The sequence below is a fragment of the Capsicum annuum genome, chromosome 10 (assembly GCF_002878395.1).
Source record: "Capsicum annuum cultivar UCD-10X-F1 chromosome 10, UCD10Xv1.1, whole genome shotgun sequence".
NCBI lineage: Eukaryota > Viridiplantae > Streptophyta > Magnoliopsida > Solanales > Solanaceae > Capsicum > Capsicum annuum.
This window is the reverse complement of record NC_061120.1, coordinates 180,320,445-180,336,138: the sequence shown is the minus strand read 5'-3', so window position 1 is coordinate 180,336,138 and position 15,694 is coordinate 180,320,445. Positions and strand designations below refer to the sequence as shown.

At 36.9% G+C, this 15,694-nt stretch overlaps 1 protein-coding gene across 2 annotated transcripts in view; it reads left to right on the top strand.

Annotated features, from left to right (window-relative positions):
- Positions 1-2,159: 2,159 nt before the first annotated feature.
- The window catches only part of LOC107843394 (MACPF domain-containing protein CAD1), a 16,225-nt gene continuing 2,690 nt past the window's right edge, over positions 2,160-15,694 (top strand). The window contains exons 1-4 of one of the 2 annotated variants that reach the window (XM_016687665.2): positions 2,210-2,953; positions 14,220-14,458; positions 14,576-14,771; positions 14,953-15,036. In XM_016687665.2, coding sequence (XP_016543151.1) covers positions 2,696-2,953; positions 14,220-14,458; positions 14,576-14,771; positions 14,953-15,036 — 777 coding nt within the window. In that variant the 5' untranslated portion in view covers positions 2,210-2,695. Of the gene's footprint in view, positions 2,954-14,219; positions 14,459-14,575; positions 14,772-14,952; positions 15,037-15,694 lie in introns of both variants that reach the window. The other variant, XM_016687666.2, reaches the window with a different exon arrangement.

Below are 15,694 nucleotides of genomic sequence, written 5' to 3'. Positions count from 1 at the left end.
CATCTCCATAATCGTTTCGGAGGCCTTCAAATTCTATATTTTAGGACTTCTAATTTTAATCAACCAATACATTATATAATTTGATAAACAAAATTTTACTTGAGCTTTTTGTGATCTTGTTGTAGGTTTGCTGGGAGGAACTTAAGTAGGTAATATCGAGCTATTCTTGTATTTAGGGAGGAAACATCTTTAGGTATAGAATATTCTACTAAATAAAATTTTGATAGTATCTATGATTAAAGAGATAAATTTGTTTGTGATTTAAGGTATTTTAAAAAAAATTTAGGATGTTTTTTAAGTTTACAATAAAATAAATTATCATGCATTCTTAATAGACAATTGCTAATTGAGAGGTTTTATTTTGTAGAATATTGGTATATCTTATGATTGAAAGAAATTTTGCTTGCGATTTGAGGTAAATTTTCTTAAATTTTACTATGCTCTTGATGTTTACAATTTTGATAATATCAATCTATTCCTATTTGAGATTTTTTTTTTTTTTTTTTTTGTGTGTGTGTGAAATTTTGACATATCTTATGATAAATAGATAAATTTCTTGTTATTCGAGATAGGTTTTTTTAAAAAAAAATTTAGTAAGTTCTTGGAATTTACAATTATCACGTATTGTTGATAGAAATTGCTGATTGATAATTTTTTTTTTTTGAAATATTGATAGCATCTATGATTGAAGAATCGATTTTTTTTTTTGTGATTTGAGCTAAATTTTCTTAAATTTTAGTGTATTTTTAATCTTTACAAAAATAAATTATCATTTATTTTTATGCACAATTGCTAATTGACAAGTTATTTGTTTGTACGTTTATAATGACTCATATATATTACTAATTTTAAATTGGCTTAGTTAAAATTTTGACACATTTCTTTAGATCGTTACATACCGTTATCAGAAATTAGTTAGTCATTCTAATTCTATATGGATTCTCTTTTAAGATTTATTTATGTGCAATTGTTTCAATTGTGAGTAATGTAAACTATGAAATTTGACATATTGTCATTATTTTTAATAATAGGCTCTAAAGGTTGTCTTTCTTTTTCTTTTTTTTTTTTTAATTATTAATTGTCATATTTTCTTCATTGTTTTTCTCTTCTTTATACCTAGATTTACTACAATTGAGCTGAGGATTTTTAGGAAACAACATCTTTACCTTCCCTATGTAGTGATAAGATCCGACTTTACTGATATGGGCACGATCATGAAGATAGACGTTTGTGAGTGTGTTGAATGCAACCTACGGAGTGTACGAGTTGAAGTGTGAAAAGGGATTCAAAGCCGTCCCTATATTGCACTCAGGCCATTTTGTCCATTTAACACTAAGGGGCACCTTTGTCATTTTATATATTATTTGTATTAGCCTATATAAAGAACATGTTAGGGTTTTAGCTCATTAGTTATTGAATGTAAGAACATAAAGAACATCTCTCTAGAGAGAGAGCCTCCCTAGGCCGAAACTAGGACATGAACAAGTGTGGAATCACTTGTGAATGTGTATTGCTTAGAAACGTTGGTGCTTGAGAGGTGGATTCCGATCTTATGTCTTCGTAAGAGTGTGGTGTTGCTATTGCAAGTCCTAGGAGTCCTTAGATTTAATATATCTTTGGGTTCCTAATCTTGTAATAGTGTATGTCTCACTTTCTATCTTTACATTTCATGTCTTAGTTTGTGTTGTCTAGTGAACCCGTTGGTTCTTATTGTGTCTTGTAATCTTATAACGTTAGATTATTGTTATCCTAGTGTTGTTCTTCTTATTATAATGTTGTTTATCCCTTGTTGTTGTTAGTCATTTACACCTAATTTCTTGTTGTTGTTGGAGTCGAGAATTGTGTTTGTGTTGCTCTCGGATTTTCCTTTGTTTGTGGACTATTTTTGGCTTGTTTTTCATACGATCCAAGTTTATATCGTATCATTTTGCCCTCTCCAGACTTTACTTATAAAATTTTACTAGGTATTTTGTTGTTGTCGGTACAAGATATATCATTTAAATAGATGTAAAATTTATTATGACGTAATTTTCTACTTTCTAATAACTTTGCTCTCTCATATATAATTTTATTGATTGATGAGAGATTCACGTGCAAAGTACATACACTAAACTAATAATATAAATAAATATGTATATTTTACAAACTCGGACAAGATACACCATTTCGCCTTTATATTGGTCGAGTCAATAACTTTTGGCGTAGTAATAACTAAACAGAAAATAGAGTTAAAAAAATACGGAAGAGTCAGCAATGGTTAGATAATAGAGATACATACACTACAAAGTACGCTGTAAACAAAGTGAAAAAAGTTGAGTCAAAGTAGTTTACCCATATGTTTAGTACAGTGGAGAAAGAGGGCCGTTAGATTGAACAATCACAAAATCTACTTTGTAACATTCAACTTCTCCTTTTTCACCTTTTTCTTTTTTGGGGTAAATCTTTTTCTCAGTCAAACTTCCAAGAATCTGATTTTACTTGTGTTGACTTAAAGAAATTTTTCTTGATTTCATAAGATTACAGCTTTGGGGTTTGTTACGTGACTCTCTAATCTCAAAAAGATTCAATCTTTCTGCCCTTTTTTCCATATAAAAGTGAAAGTTTTTGCCTTATTTACCCTAATGGGTATTGTTTTTTTGGAGTTCTTGAAGTAATCTTTTTGATTTAAATTGAATAAGTTATTGCTTTGGATGTAATGGAAGAAAAAACAGCAGCTTTTCATACAGCTATAAATGCGGTGCAGGCGCTAGGAAGGGGTTTTGATGTGAATTATGATACAAGATTGCTATACTGTAAAGGGGTGGCTGGTTCTAGGGTTGTAGAGATTGATGAAGAACACAAAAGGGATCTATGTTTATATGATAATATAGTCTTGCCTAATGTTTCAAGGGATATTAATAACTTCCAGGAGCAAGGTGGTCGTGATGGCTCTAGTGTTTGCAATTATAATGAGGTATGTGTGTGATCTGTTTGATTTGTTGAATTACAGATTTGTTGGTTGTACTGCTTTATGTTAAATGAAGCTTTCTGCAAGTATCCGGTCGGGTGTTTTTTCTTTACAACCGTGTAATCCCCGAGAATGTAGTTTCTGTTCTGTTACTATCAGTTGTTTTTGTCTTTGTTGGATTCCTTTGAACTATTTTTGCTTGTGCCAAGGGTCTATTGGAAACAACTTCTCTACCTCTGAGCAAGGGGTGGGTAAGGTCTACACTCTACCCTCCAAGACCACACTTTGTGGGGTTCCCACTGGGTATGTTGTTGTTGTTCTCAAGGGCGGAGTTACGTGCAAATTTGTGGTGCTCCGACACCTGTTACATCTGATGCAGATTAGGTATAGTTATAAAAGAAATGTATAAAAAAAATATTATAGGACAGAAAAAACCACCCTTGAAACCATGAAGATAGCTGGATACTTTGGTTTTCGGCGCAATCTTAAAAACTTTTGGTGTCAATATGTGTGTTTGAATCTCCAGGGCATGCATGACCTCTAAATCTTGGGTCTACCACGGGTTGTTGTGTAATCCCCGAGGACCAGTTGGCACACAGTTTAAAGCTCGGTGGACACCTACTGCCATTCTCTACTTAAGTACCAAACATTTGTCCTAGGTTCTCTAACTTGTGACTGATGTCTAACTCACACATTATACGTTGGCTCATGCCATTGAACAGAAACCCTGCAAGTGTTTGGATGCTTGGTTAGGTTTTTGACATTCCTAATAATAACTATGTATATGCTTGCTAATGAAAATAAAAGATAGAAGGCAACCAAAAGTGTGACCTAGTGGTCAAAGAAGTGCATTGAGCACCATGAGGTCTCAGATTCAAATCCCAGCAGAGACAAAAACACTAGGTGTTTTTTCTTCCAATTTTTCTAGCCTTGGTGGACGAAGTACTTGTTGTTGATGGGAGGTGACATGCATCCATGGAATTAGTTGAGGTGTGCGCAAGCTGTCTAGGACACCACGGTTATCGAAAAAAAAGATAGGAAGACGAAGAAAGGAAGGTTCAAGAGGGTGGAGTTATAGTGACTCTTGCTTACGACAAAAAGCTTTTTGTTTTGAAGCAGCCATCCCAGATACTTTTGTGCTAAGCTCGTTTGTGCTTGTTCCTGCATAGGATGAGCTTTTTGCAAAAGTTGATCTCTATTTAGATCTAGGAGAAAGTAAAGTTCAAGTGGTGATTCAATTGAAGAAAAATGTTGAATTGTGTGGAGTATGTGAAGCAATCCTTAAGGTATTGTTAGTACTTCAGTGCTGGTATTTGGGAGGACTAGGTACAACATCCGAATTATCAAAGGAATGGAAAAACTATAAATTTAACTAGTTGTATGGGCAAGGGAATATGCTGGATTTTTTGGGGATAGGGGTTCTGATGTAGCACAATGTTTAGAGGAACTCTTTAATGTGCTAAATAAAGTAAACCACACAATTTGTTGAAGGAACAACTTCAACGTGTTGTAAGATAACACTCTAAAGACAATCCGAATCCACGGATAACAATTGCTTAATCTAAAGCCCTTAAAATACAAGATCTAATCCAAGATCTTAAAAGAAAACACAAAGTTTCATCAATAGAAGAGTTGAACTAAAACTACATAGCTAGAGGTCATTGCCTCTATTTATAGGCTTCAAAAGCCTTTGTACAACTCATTGACAACTCATACACAACTTATTGACAACTCATACACAAATCATTGACAACTCATAGTTGACAACTCATTTTCTTAATAGCTAAGTATTCTAGAATTATGTAAAAGATAAACTTGACAACTAGTAGCAAAATTCAAATTGACTTTCTCTTTCTATAAGTAGCAAAATTGATTTTTGATTCATGAAGGTTCTGGACTAGGTTTATAATTTTAATGTTCCTCATCATTCTCCTCTTCTTCTTTGAAACTCGACCTCGAGTTTTCTTTGTAAAGTGTTTGCTCTGGATGATAGAGTGATAGGTCAGCAACATTAAGAGTATTTGAAATATTCATCTCACTTGGCAAATCTACCACATAGGCATTGTCGTTGATCTTCTTTAGAATAGTGTATGGGCCATATTTCTTTTGCCTTAATTTTCCGTGAACACCAGTAGGCAATCTCTCATTTCTAAGGTATACCATTACTTGGTCACCAACTTGGAATGACATTAGCCTCCCATTCTTATCTGCCAACTGCTTGTATTTCTTGTTTGATGCATCTAATACATCTTGAACCTCTTTAAATAATTCCGAATAGTTGTCACCAAAGGTCATAGCTGATCTTGAATTCTCCCTTGTTGGTAGCTTTACTAAATCAACCACATGTCTTGGAACGCTAGTGTACACAATGTAGAAAGGGCTACGACCCGTAGACCTATGCTTAGAATTATTGTAGGCAAACTCCGCAAGGGATAAAGCTAATCCCATTGTCCTTTCTTATCTCCACAGATGAATCGAATTAAATTTCCTAAAAATTTATTCACCACTTCTGTTTGGCCATTTGTTTGTGGATGGGCAGTGCTTGAAAACTGCAATTCTGTGTTGAATTGTTTCCATAAAGTAAGCCAAAATGCAGCAAGAAATTTGCTATCTCGATCTGAAACAATTGATCTTGGAACACCATGTAGTCTGACTACTTCTCTGAAGAAAAGATTAGCTACATGATGGGCACCCATTGTCTTACGGCAAGGGATAAAATGAGTCATTTTAGAAAATCTATCTACTATCACGTAAACAACATCATGTCCTCTCCTTGTCCTTGGTAAGCCAAGTACAAAATCCATTGATAGGTCTTCCCAAGGTGCACTTGGAACGGGTAATGGCATATAGAGTCCGGTGTTTTGAATCTGACCTTTGTATGTTTGGCAAATTGGACACCTTTGCACAAATTTGCCTGCATCTCTCTTAAGTTGTGGCCAATAGTAGCGTGCTTCCAAATTAGCAATTGTTTTATCACGCCCAACATAGCTGCTAAGATTACATGAATGCATCTCTCGAATCAACTTGTCTCATAGAGAACCTCTGGGAATACATAAGCGGTTTCCATTAAAGAGATATCCATCTTGCACCACAAAATTTTGTTCTAACGGTAAACCTTTTGTTTGTTTCGCCCAGATTCGCCCGAAGTCTTCATCATTTTTATATAGTTCTTTTATTTGGTCTACTCCTGGTAACTTAGCTTCAAAAGAAACCATGAGACTTGCACGTCGGCTTAAAGCATCTGCCACTCGATTAGTTACTCCGGACTTGTGTGGACAATAAGATAATTGAATCTCTTCAGGTATGCTGCCCATCTTGCTAACATGCGATCTATATGCTTGACTTCTAAAATGTTTCAAGGATTGATGATCAGTGTAGACAATGAATTATTTAGGCATTAGATAGACCTCTCATGTCTTTAGTGCTCTATAAACAGAATACAACTCTTGCTGGTAAGTACTCCACTTTTGTCTTGCTTCACTTAGCTTCTCACTGAAGAAAGCAACAAGTTTCATTTCTTGTGATAAAATAGCCCCAATGCCTACTCCACTAGCATCATATTCCAACTCAAAGGTCTTGTTGAAATCTGGTAACACTAATACAGGAGCTTGTGACAGCTTTTCCTTAATCTCCATGAAACTAACTTTAGTTTTTTCATCCCATTTGAACTTCCCTTTCTTTAAACATTCAGTGATTGGTGCCATGATAGTACTAAAGTTCTTCACAAATCTTCTATAGAAAGTGGCTAAACCATGGAAGCTCCTCACTTCAGAGATAGTTTTTGGAGTTGGCCATCCCTTTATTGCATTTATTTTAGACTCATCAACTTGAATCCCCTCACTTGAGATAATAAAGCCTAAGAAAACTAGTTTTGTTTCAAGGAATACACACTTCTTCAAGTTAACATAGAGCTCATTCTCCTTCAATACATCTATCACCTTTTTGACATGTTCAAAATGTTCCTCCATATTTTTGCTATAGATCAATATGTTGTCAAAATAGACAACTACAAACTGTGACAAGAATGGACGAAGAACCCGATTCATTAGGCGCATGAAAGTACTAGGAGTATTAGAAAGTCCAAATGGCATAATTAGCCATTAATACAACCCCTCTTTTGTCTTAAATGCAGTCTTCCATTCATCACCGGGTCTAATTCGTATTTGGTGATATCCGCTTCTCAGATCAAGCTTCGAAAACACCTTTGCTACACTGTGTTGGTCAAGTATGTCATCCATTCGTGGGATAGGAAATCTGTACCTTGTAGTGATTTTATTGATAACCCTATTATCCACGCACATCCGCCAAGATCCATCTTTCTTTGGCGTGAATAGTGCTGGTACAGTGCATGGACTTATGCTTTCTCTAACATGTCCCTTACGCAATAACTCTTCTACTTTCTCCCTTAGAATTGCATGCTCTTTTGGGCTCATCCTATAGTGTACTAGGTTGGGAAGACTAGCACCTGGAACAAAATCTATTTGATGTTGAATATTCCTCATAGGAGGTAGATGTTGAGGCTCTCCAAGTATGCTTTTGTATTCAGATAACAGACTTTGCATCTCCACTGGAAGTTTTTTTGTTGGTTGGTCATTTCCTTTGATGACTAATGCGGCACATAATTTTGATTTCTTTAACTCTTGAGCAAATTCTTTTGGATTTTGAGTGATGGTTAACATACTCTTCTCCTCTACTTCAGAGGCATTATTACTAGTCTTGTTTGGAAGTATAATGATTTTTCGTTTGTTCCAAATGAAAGAATACCAACTTTCTCTTCCTTTATGTGTGGTGTTCACATCATATTGCCAGGGTCTTCCAAGAAGAACATGACATGCATCCATATCAACCACATCACATAGAACATTTGATCGATAATACTTACCTAAATAAAGTGGTAACCAACATTGTTTGGTGATCCTGATCTTCACTCGTTTCTTGAGCCATTCGATAGTATATGGATTCGGGTGATCATGTGTCTCAAGATTTAAGTGTTTAACCATGTTTTCAGAAACTAAATTCTCACAGCTACAACTATCAATTACCAACTTGCATACCTTTCCATTCACAGTGCATTTGCTTTCGAATATCCTCTTTCGTTGTGTCTCTTTTTTTTTTTTGACTTGCACCGGGTGTCCAAGACTCTTCGAGCCTCGACTAATCCGGGGGGTGTATAGGCCCTCGGCAAGGAGTTTCCCGCAAGTGCACCACGGGTAATTCAGGGTTTCACCCAGTCCGATGGCCCTCAAAAATTATTTGCACCCAGTGGGTATTGAACTTGAGACCTTGAAAGGGAGCACCCCAAAGCTCAAGCCAATTACCACCCCCTGAGGGTTAAGCCTTTCATTGTGTCCTCTTTCGTTGTGTCTCTTCAGGTTGCATGGTTGAGCATAGAAGGCGTTTGACCACACATACTATTTCTTCTCCCTTCTTCACATAGTTCGAGTTCACCTTCACTTTCATAGTTGTCCACCTCTTCATCACTTTCATTACGATGAGTGGTGTTGACAAACTTCCTTCTTGGACAGTTGCTTGATATGTGTCCCTCTTCGCGGCACTTGTAACACTTGATCGCATTAGATGGTTGCTTATCATTATTTTTGCTAGAAGATGGTGCCTTTTCATCTTTCCTTGCTTTAGATGGAATAAACTTCCCCTCCTCTTGGCGTGGAGAACTTTTTGATATACATTCTGGGCGAGAATAAGACGCGGCTTTATAAGACTTCTTGGTCTTTATATATCTCTCAGCTTTCAAGGCAAGCGTTTGAGCTTGATCTATTGACCAAATTTGTTGTATGCCAAGACGTTCTTGGATAGAATCGTTGAGACCATTGATATACCTTGTGACTTGTTGGTCTTCATTTTCAGAAAGATTGCACCTTACTTGTAATCTTAAGAACTCTTCTGTATAATCAGAAATAGATTTATTACCTTGAACACAGTTATGGAACTGTAGGTACAGGAGTTGTTCATAATCTGCAGGCAAGAACCTAGCCTTTAGAAGTGCTTTCATTTGTGGCCAATATCTTACACGATTTTCACCCCTCAAACGAAGCTCTTCTTGATGACGATTTCACCAAGCTCCAACTCTTCCTTTCAATTTATATGCCACCAATGGTACCCGACGTTCTGTCGGGATATTCATAATCTCAAAGAATGTCTCCACGTAATTGATCCAATCAAGAAACCCTTTAATGTTTACATTACCATTGAAAGTTGGGATTTCAGCCTTAATCTTGTACATATCTCCACTATTTGCATGACCTCTTCTTGGTTGTGCATAAAGATCATGTTCCTCCACATCATCTTCCTCTTCCACATATTGATCTCGATGTTGTCTCCGGTTTCTGGCAATACCTCCTTGATTGTTTCTCACTAATACAAGTTCTTCAAACCTCCTTGTGAGTTCTTCACGAAGAGTAGTGATTTGTTGATCCAATCTTTCTTCTAGGTTATTCACCCTCGTTGTAAGATCCTCCATTGCTCTGATACTAAACTGATGTAGCACAATGTTTAGAGGAACTCTCTACTGTGCTAAATAAAGTAAACTACACAATTTTTTGAAGGAACAACTTCAACGTGTTGTAAGATAACGCTCTAGAGACAATGCGAATCCACGGATAACAAGAGCTTAATCCAAAGCCCTTAAAATACAAGATCTAATCCAAGATCTTAAAAGAAAACACAAAGTTTCATTAATAGAAGAGTTGAACTAAAACTACATAGCTAGAGGTTATTGCCTCTATTTATAGGCTTCAAAAGCCTTTGTACAACTCATACACAATTCATTGACAACTCATACATAACTCATAGTTGACAACTCATTTTCTTAATAGCTAAGTATTCTAGAATTATGTAAAAGATAAACTTGACAACTAGTAGCAAAATTCAAATTGATTCTCTTTCTTTATGTAGCAAAATTGATTTTTGATTCATGAAGGTTCTGGACTAGGTTTAGAATTTTAATGTTCCTCATTAGGTTCCGGCTCTGAGAGTACTGGGGACAGTTGAGTGGCTTTTGACGAATGACATGCCAATTGTGGACATTGTAAAAGTCATTTTTGCCGCCGTTATCGCTAACTTAGCCTCCTTCTTTGCCATTTTATACCTTCCTCTATTTGTTCTTTTTTTTTTCTCCTTGTCCTTACGTTCCATCAACTTCTCATATGCCACCTTCTTTGCCTCCACTTCCCTTGGAATTCTCGATTCCACCACCAGTTCCCTCGATGCCCACCATATCAATCGCTTGAAATACCGAGCACCTCTTTAGGCGCTTCCCTAATGCAATTAGCAGTCCTGATCCACATATTGACCGCATCCCCACCACACTTTGAAACCCCCATAGCCATCAACTTATTCTCTAACTTCGGGGCATGCCCATAGTCAAGCTACCCCGTTTGATAATTGGTTGGTCATCTACGTCCTTCTTTCTCCCCTCTTGATCTCTAAGGGGTCGAATGGTAGAAGGGATAAGAAAAATAACCCCGGGATAAAGTTTGGGATTAATTTTATCCCATGTTTGGTATAAAGTATTACTTAATTCCGGGACTATTTTATCCCACCGTTTGTACTAAAATCATAGGATTACTAACCCATAAGGAGGGAGGGATAAAATAATTCCATGGGATATCCTTACTTATCCCATGGAGTGTACCAAACGACCCCCAAGTCCATCATGAAGAGCTTTTGTTGGATCATAAGATTCTCACTCTTGATAACCTTAACTTTACTAAGACCTTATCACCCTTCCTAAAGAGCAAATAGTCTATGAGTCTTGTCATCGTACTACGGAAGGTAACCAAGTGCTTCTCCTTCTTTGAGAAACTCGAATTGACTACCACCAATCCAAAGGCTCTTGAAATCCAACATGGAGACCCTTCTTCGCTCCTATCCCCGAAATCAAAGCTTCCATGCACATCGTCATAACCCCGTGGCCAATAAGCCCATTAAAATCTCCTCCTACGAAGAGCTTCTCAATTTGCGGTATAATTCTCACCACCTTGCCCAAAATCTCCCAAAAGATCTTCTTGTCTTCCTCGTCCAAGTGAGCATGTAGAGCGTACGTACTAATAATGTTCAAAGTATCCCTCCAACAAATAACTTCTTTGTCATCATCCTATTGTTGACCCTCTTAACCTCTATCACTTGCTCCGTTAGCACTTTATCTACTAAGACTCCTACCCCTTTCTTATTCCTCAAACCTCCTTTTTTTATAACCGTGGTGTCCAAGCCAGCTTGCACACACTTCGACTAATTGCGCGGGATACCTGCCACCTCGCACCGCAACTGTTGCCAGGTAACTCTGTCCACCAAGGCTAGAACAAATGGGAAGAAATCACCTAGTGTTTGTCTCTATTGAGAATTGAACCTGAGACCTCATAGTGCTCAAACCAACTTCATTGCACCGCTAGGCCATACCCTTGGGTGCATTCCTCAAACTTCCTGAGTACCACAACTTCTATCCGTCCACATCCTACGCCTTAGTATCTACCCATTTGGTTTCACAGACACAAGCTAACTATATTAATCCTCCTCTTCTTTAGAATCTTCACTAGCTCTATGGACTTTCCTGGTAAAGTTTTTATGTTCCAAGTGCTTGCTCTCTCAGCTTGAAGGAAGCTCCCTTAACCCATTTACCACCCCGAGCCCGAGCCCCCCGTCCCTGAACGAGAACAAGACCTTAGTCTACCATTGTCCACCAGGATATGCTAAAATAGTTTGGTATGTCTTGGGTGATGTCTAGATTTGTGAAGGAAATGTTGTTTTGCTGGAAAATTGGAAGAAGCAGGAAAAAGTGCAGAGCTTGGAATGTTGTTCCTTTAGCTTTCATGTGGATCATTTGGAGAGAGAGAAATAGGAGGATTTTTGAAGGGGAAGAAAGGACTTTTGGGCAGTTGAGGAATGACCTCTGATCGCTTCTTTATTTTTGGGGCAACTTGGTAGTGCTGGGTCAGAGGCAAATCTAGGATTGTTGGAACATGGGTGCACCATTAAAAAAGAGAAGGAAAAAATGCTCTTGTGAGAATCGATCTCTAGTCATATAGGGAAACAACTCAATTCTCAACCAAGTGCACCATTTATCCTTTTTGTAGCCCGAGTGCCAACAGATAATATTATATACCCATTTTAAAAAATATATACATAAACTATGTAGTTTTACGAAAAGACCATGGGTTCACGTGCTCCAAAACTTACACGTAAATTCGCCCCTGAGCTGGGTTGTATAAAGGATTGGATGTCTTTTGTAGAGAACCATGTCATGTTGTAGGTTCTTTGCTTTTTGGTATACTTGTATATGGATCGCCTTTTGATTAATATAATTGCCTACCTGATCAAAAAGAAAAAATGAGAGAAAAGGCAAGGTGGTCAAAAAACAGAGCGAAAAGGGAAAATAGATACAAAAATATCTTGTAATTTGCTAGGAAGGAACAAAAGGGGAGAATCGAACCCACAATGCCCTTCTCATGTCCCTTCCTTCGAGGATGTGGAGTTGAGAATCTCTTCTGACTAGATCAAGCTTCCTTAAACGTATTAGCAGTCAAGTTAATTCTATTAACTTTAACTTGTAAGGGAGAAACAAAAGGGAGCTTGCAGTACGAACTGAAGACAAAAAGGAAAAAGAACAAGAAACAGATACAGAACTATATTGCCTGAGATGTAATAGTAAGAAAGAGAAAGGGATGGTGCAGAACCGGGATGTGCAGATTGCAGACTACTGGACGGAGATTGGAAGATACAACCTGGGGTGTCCGCCAGACTGATACTGTCGCTGAACTATGCTGGTGCTGGAGTTGGATGTTCCTCCTTACCGCTGGAAAGCTTCTGCTAGCACCTGCAAAAAGATGTTACACAGAACCAAACATATAGAGCCCTAGAGTGGTCAGCTCCTGTTTCCCTAGGAGAGAGAAAGGGCGGGTGAAAAGAGATGGGGGGGGGGGGGGGGGTCGAGGGGAGTAAACCCAGCATCTTCTTTTAAATCGATGTGTTAACTAGAAAAAAGTTTTAAGTTATGAGTATTAAAAAGAGAAGATGCTGGATTTCTTCACATATCGATTTGGCTTCTCAAATCGTTTAGGAAGGTATGTCGGTTCATGTGGGATGTGATTGGTAGCTAGCGGGGCATCCTTAACTGCTGAATTCTAAGGAAAATGATGCATAGGTCTTGCTTCTACAAAAGAGGATCATTAGTTAGTACATTCCTGATCATAAGCTAGTTGTGGTGGCCGATACTGAATTTGTTGTAATAAAACGGTCAATATTGACTATATATAAGGATGTGATGTTTTTTTTAAAATAAAGAAATAAGGATTTGGTGTTCAGCAGGACTTCAATAGAGAGAGGGATATGCAACCTTAAGATGTTGCTCCTTTTGCTCTTTTGTGGACTTTGAAAGGAGAGGATTAGGCGAGTTTTTGAAGAAGCAGATCAAGTTTTTGTAGTTAAGTGCATGATTTTCTTTCTTTAAGTTTTGGTGCAAAAGAGAAGAAAAGAAACTCAAGTGCTATGCTTGGTTCACAAGGTTATATTGCAAAGCGCAATTGCCATTCTACCATTATGCATGCCATCTTGTCAGGTCTGCTAATGGGGGATATGGTCGGTCCCTATCTAAGTAAAGGATGTGTTGTTGACCTTCTTCTCTCTTGTTAATAGGATCAACCAATATCCTTGTGGTGTAAGGTCCTTCCTGTTAGTATAGATGATTGGATGTTGTTTGTAAAGAAACATATTTTTTGTAGGTTTTCTACTTTCAAGTATACTAGGATTTTTGTGCTACAAAAATAAAGTATTACTTCATTAATTGCGCATCTTGTATAGTGTCGACAAGCACAATAAAAAGTTTTGTCTTTTTCTTCTATTTTCAACATATTCATTTACTTGCCAAGTGTTCTCCATCATCAGGTTTTTAAATGTCGCTCCTGTTTATATAAATGGTTCTCCTCTCTCTCTACTGTACACCATCGTTGTTTCTTACTTTTTTCCCCTTTTGAAAAAACTATTTAAACTTTTGTCTAGCAGATTTTTGCATGGAAAATGTAGTATTTGGATGCCTTTTTGTGGATTGTTAAATTTATAAGTAGTATTTAGTTCACAGTGAATCAGTGATGTCTTTCATGTCTTTGTATATCTGTATTTTCTAAAAGGGTCTTCGTTAATCTGTATTTTCTAATGCTTGTGCAAGTTTCTCTATTTTTTTGGTTAATCTTTTCTTTACCTAATTCTATTTTAATAAATAGTTTTCTCTTATTACTTATTCTAGTGCTGCTTTTGACTGCAGATGGTGGAATATTTTAACAGAAAGGCTAATATTTCAGGCCATTCTCCTCTCGGTAGCTTTAATGTAGCATTCAGTTTCACTGGTGCAAAGCATTTAGATGCTACCACTACAAAGACACTTTGTATGGATGGATATTTCATACCACTTGCCAGGCTTCAACTCATGAACTCACCATTAGTATTACAGCAAAGTGTTAGAAGAGCTGTTCCAGCATCATGGGACCCACCCGCATTAGCAAGGTTAGAATTTCTCATTACTTCACTTTCGATAAGTGAAACTTGTTTATATAGTTGACACATTAGTAACTTTTTGAACTGCTATCGTTTCCTAACTAAGGGTACCTCTGTCTCTTACAGCTTCATTGAAAATTTTGGGACTCACATAATTACATCTGTAACTATTGGTGGTAAAGATGTAATCTATGTTAAACAGCACCATTCATCACCTTTGTCCGCAATGGAAATAAAAAGTTATGTTCATGATATCGGAAATCAGAGATTCTCCAGCACAGAAAGCCTTACAAGTTCAAGTTTATTGAGATACAAGGATAAGGTTATTTCCATTATTTTTTTTTTGTTTTTAAACATTTAAAAACTCTTCTTTATTGTTTGTTGTTTTTACTAAAACTGCTGTTTTAGACTGTTTCCTTTCAAATAAAGTGTTTGTCTGTTGTCTTCTGACGTCTTCTTTATCCACAAATTTCCCCATTCCTTTCCTCAATTTAATTGTGCAGTCTAGCGATCCATCAATATTCAATAGCCAAGGGATATATCCCCAGCCCACTAATGCTCCATTTATTGCTGGAAATGGGAAAGAGGTTTGTGGCATTCCTTTTCTTTTCTTCTAGTTTTTATTGCTTTTGAATAGATGCAAAAGTTGTATGTGTTTCTACTACTGATGGGCAATTCTCGAGAAAAATGTCATAGAACTAATGCTCATTGGAATGTCAAGAAGGAAGGACTATTGTTCCTCTTAATAATTGATTTTTCATGAAATTGTTTTTGGTCATGTTATAATCCACAAAAACTATTAGATATTGCGTCCAACGCCATTTATGTAGTGGGCGTCATGTTTGCCGAGTTCGTAACTACCAAGATACTTGAGATTTTTGAAATAATATGTTCTATACAATTCCAAAGTTTTAACAATTCATGCTCATTCGCAATTGTTTTCTAGTCAAAACCTTACTTGTTAGAGACAATTTTAGTTTTTTCATCTTTCTGTTCCCGAATTTATAAGTCAATGTAGTTCTTAGTTGTGATCCCATTAAATTGTGTCAAATTAAATTAGACAGAGTTTCTTGCCATAGGTGTACTTTGGTCAGTTGAACATGATGCAAAATCATCTTTTGCGGTTTATTCCTGAACATTGTTTTTGTTCGAAAGCTACCACAAGTACACTGATATGCTGCCTTGACCAGCCAATTCTCTGATGTAGCATGATATTCCTTCCCACTGCTCTCTCTCCGTCCGCCC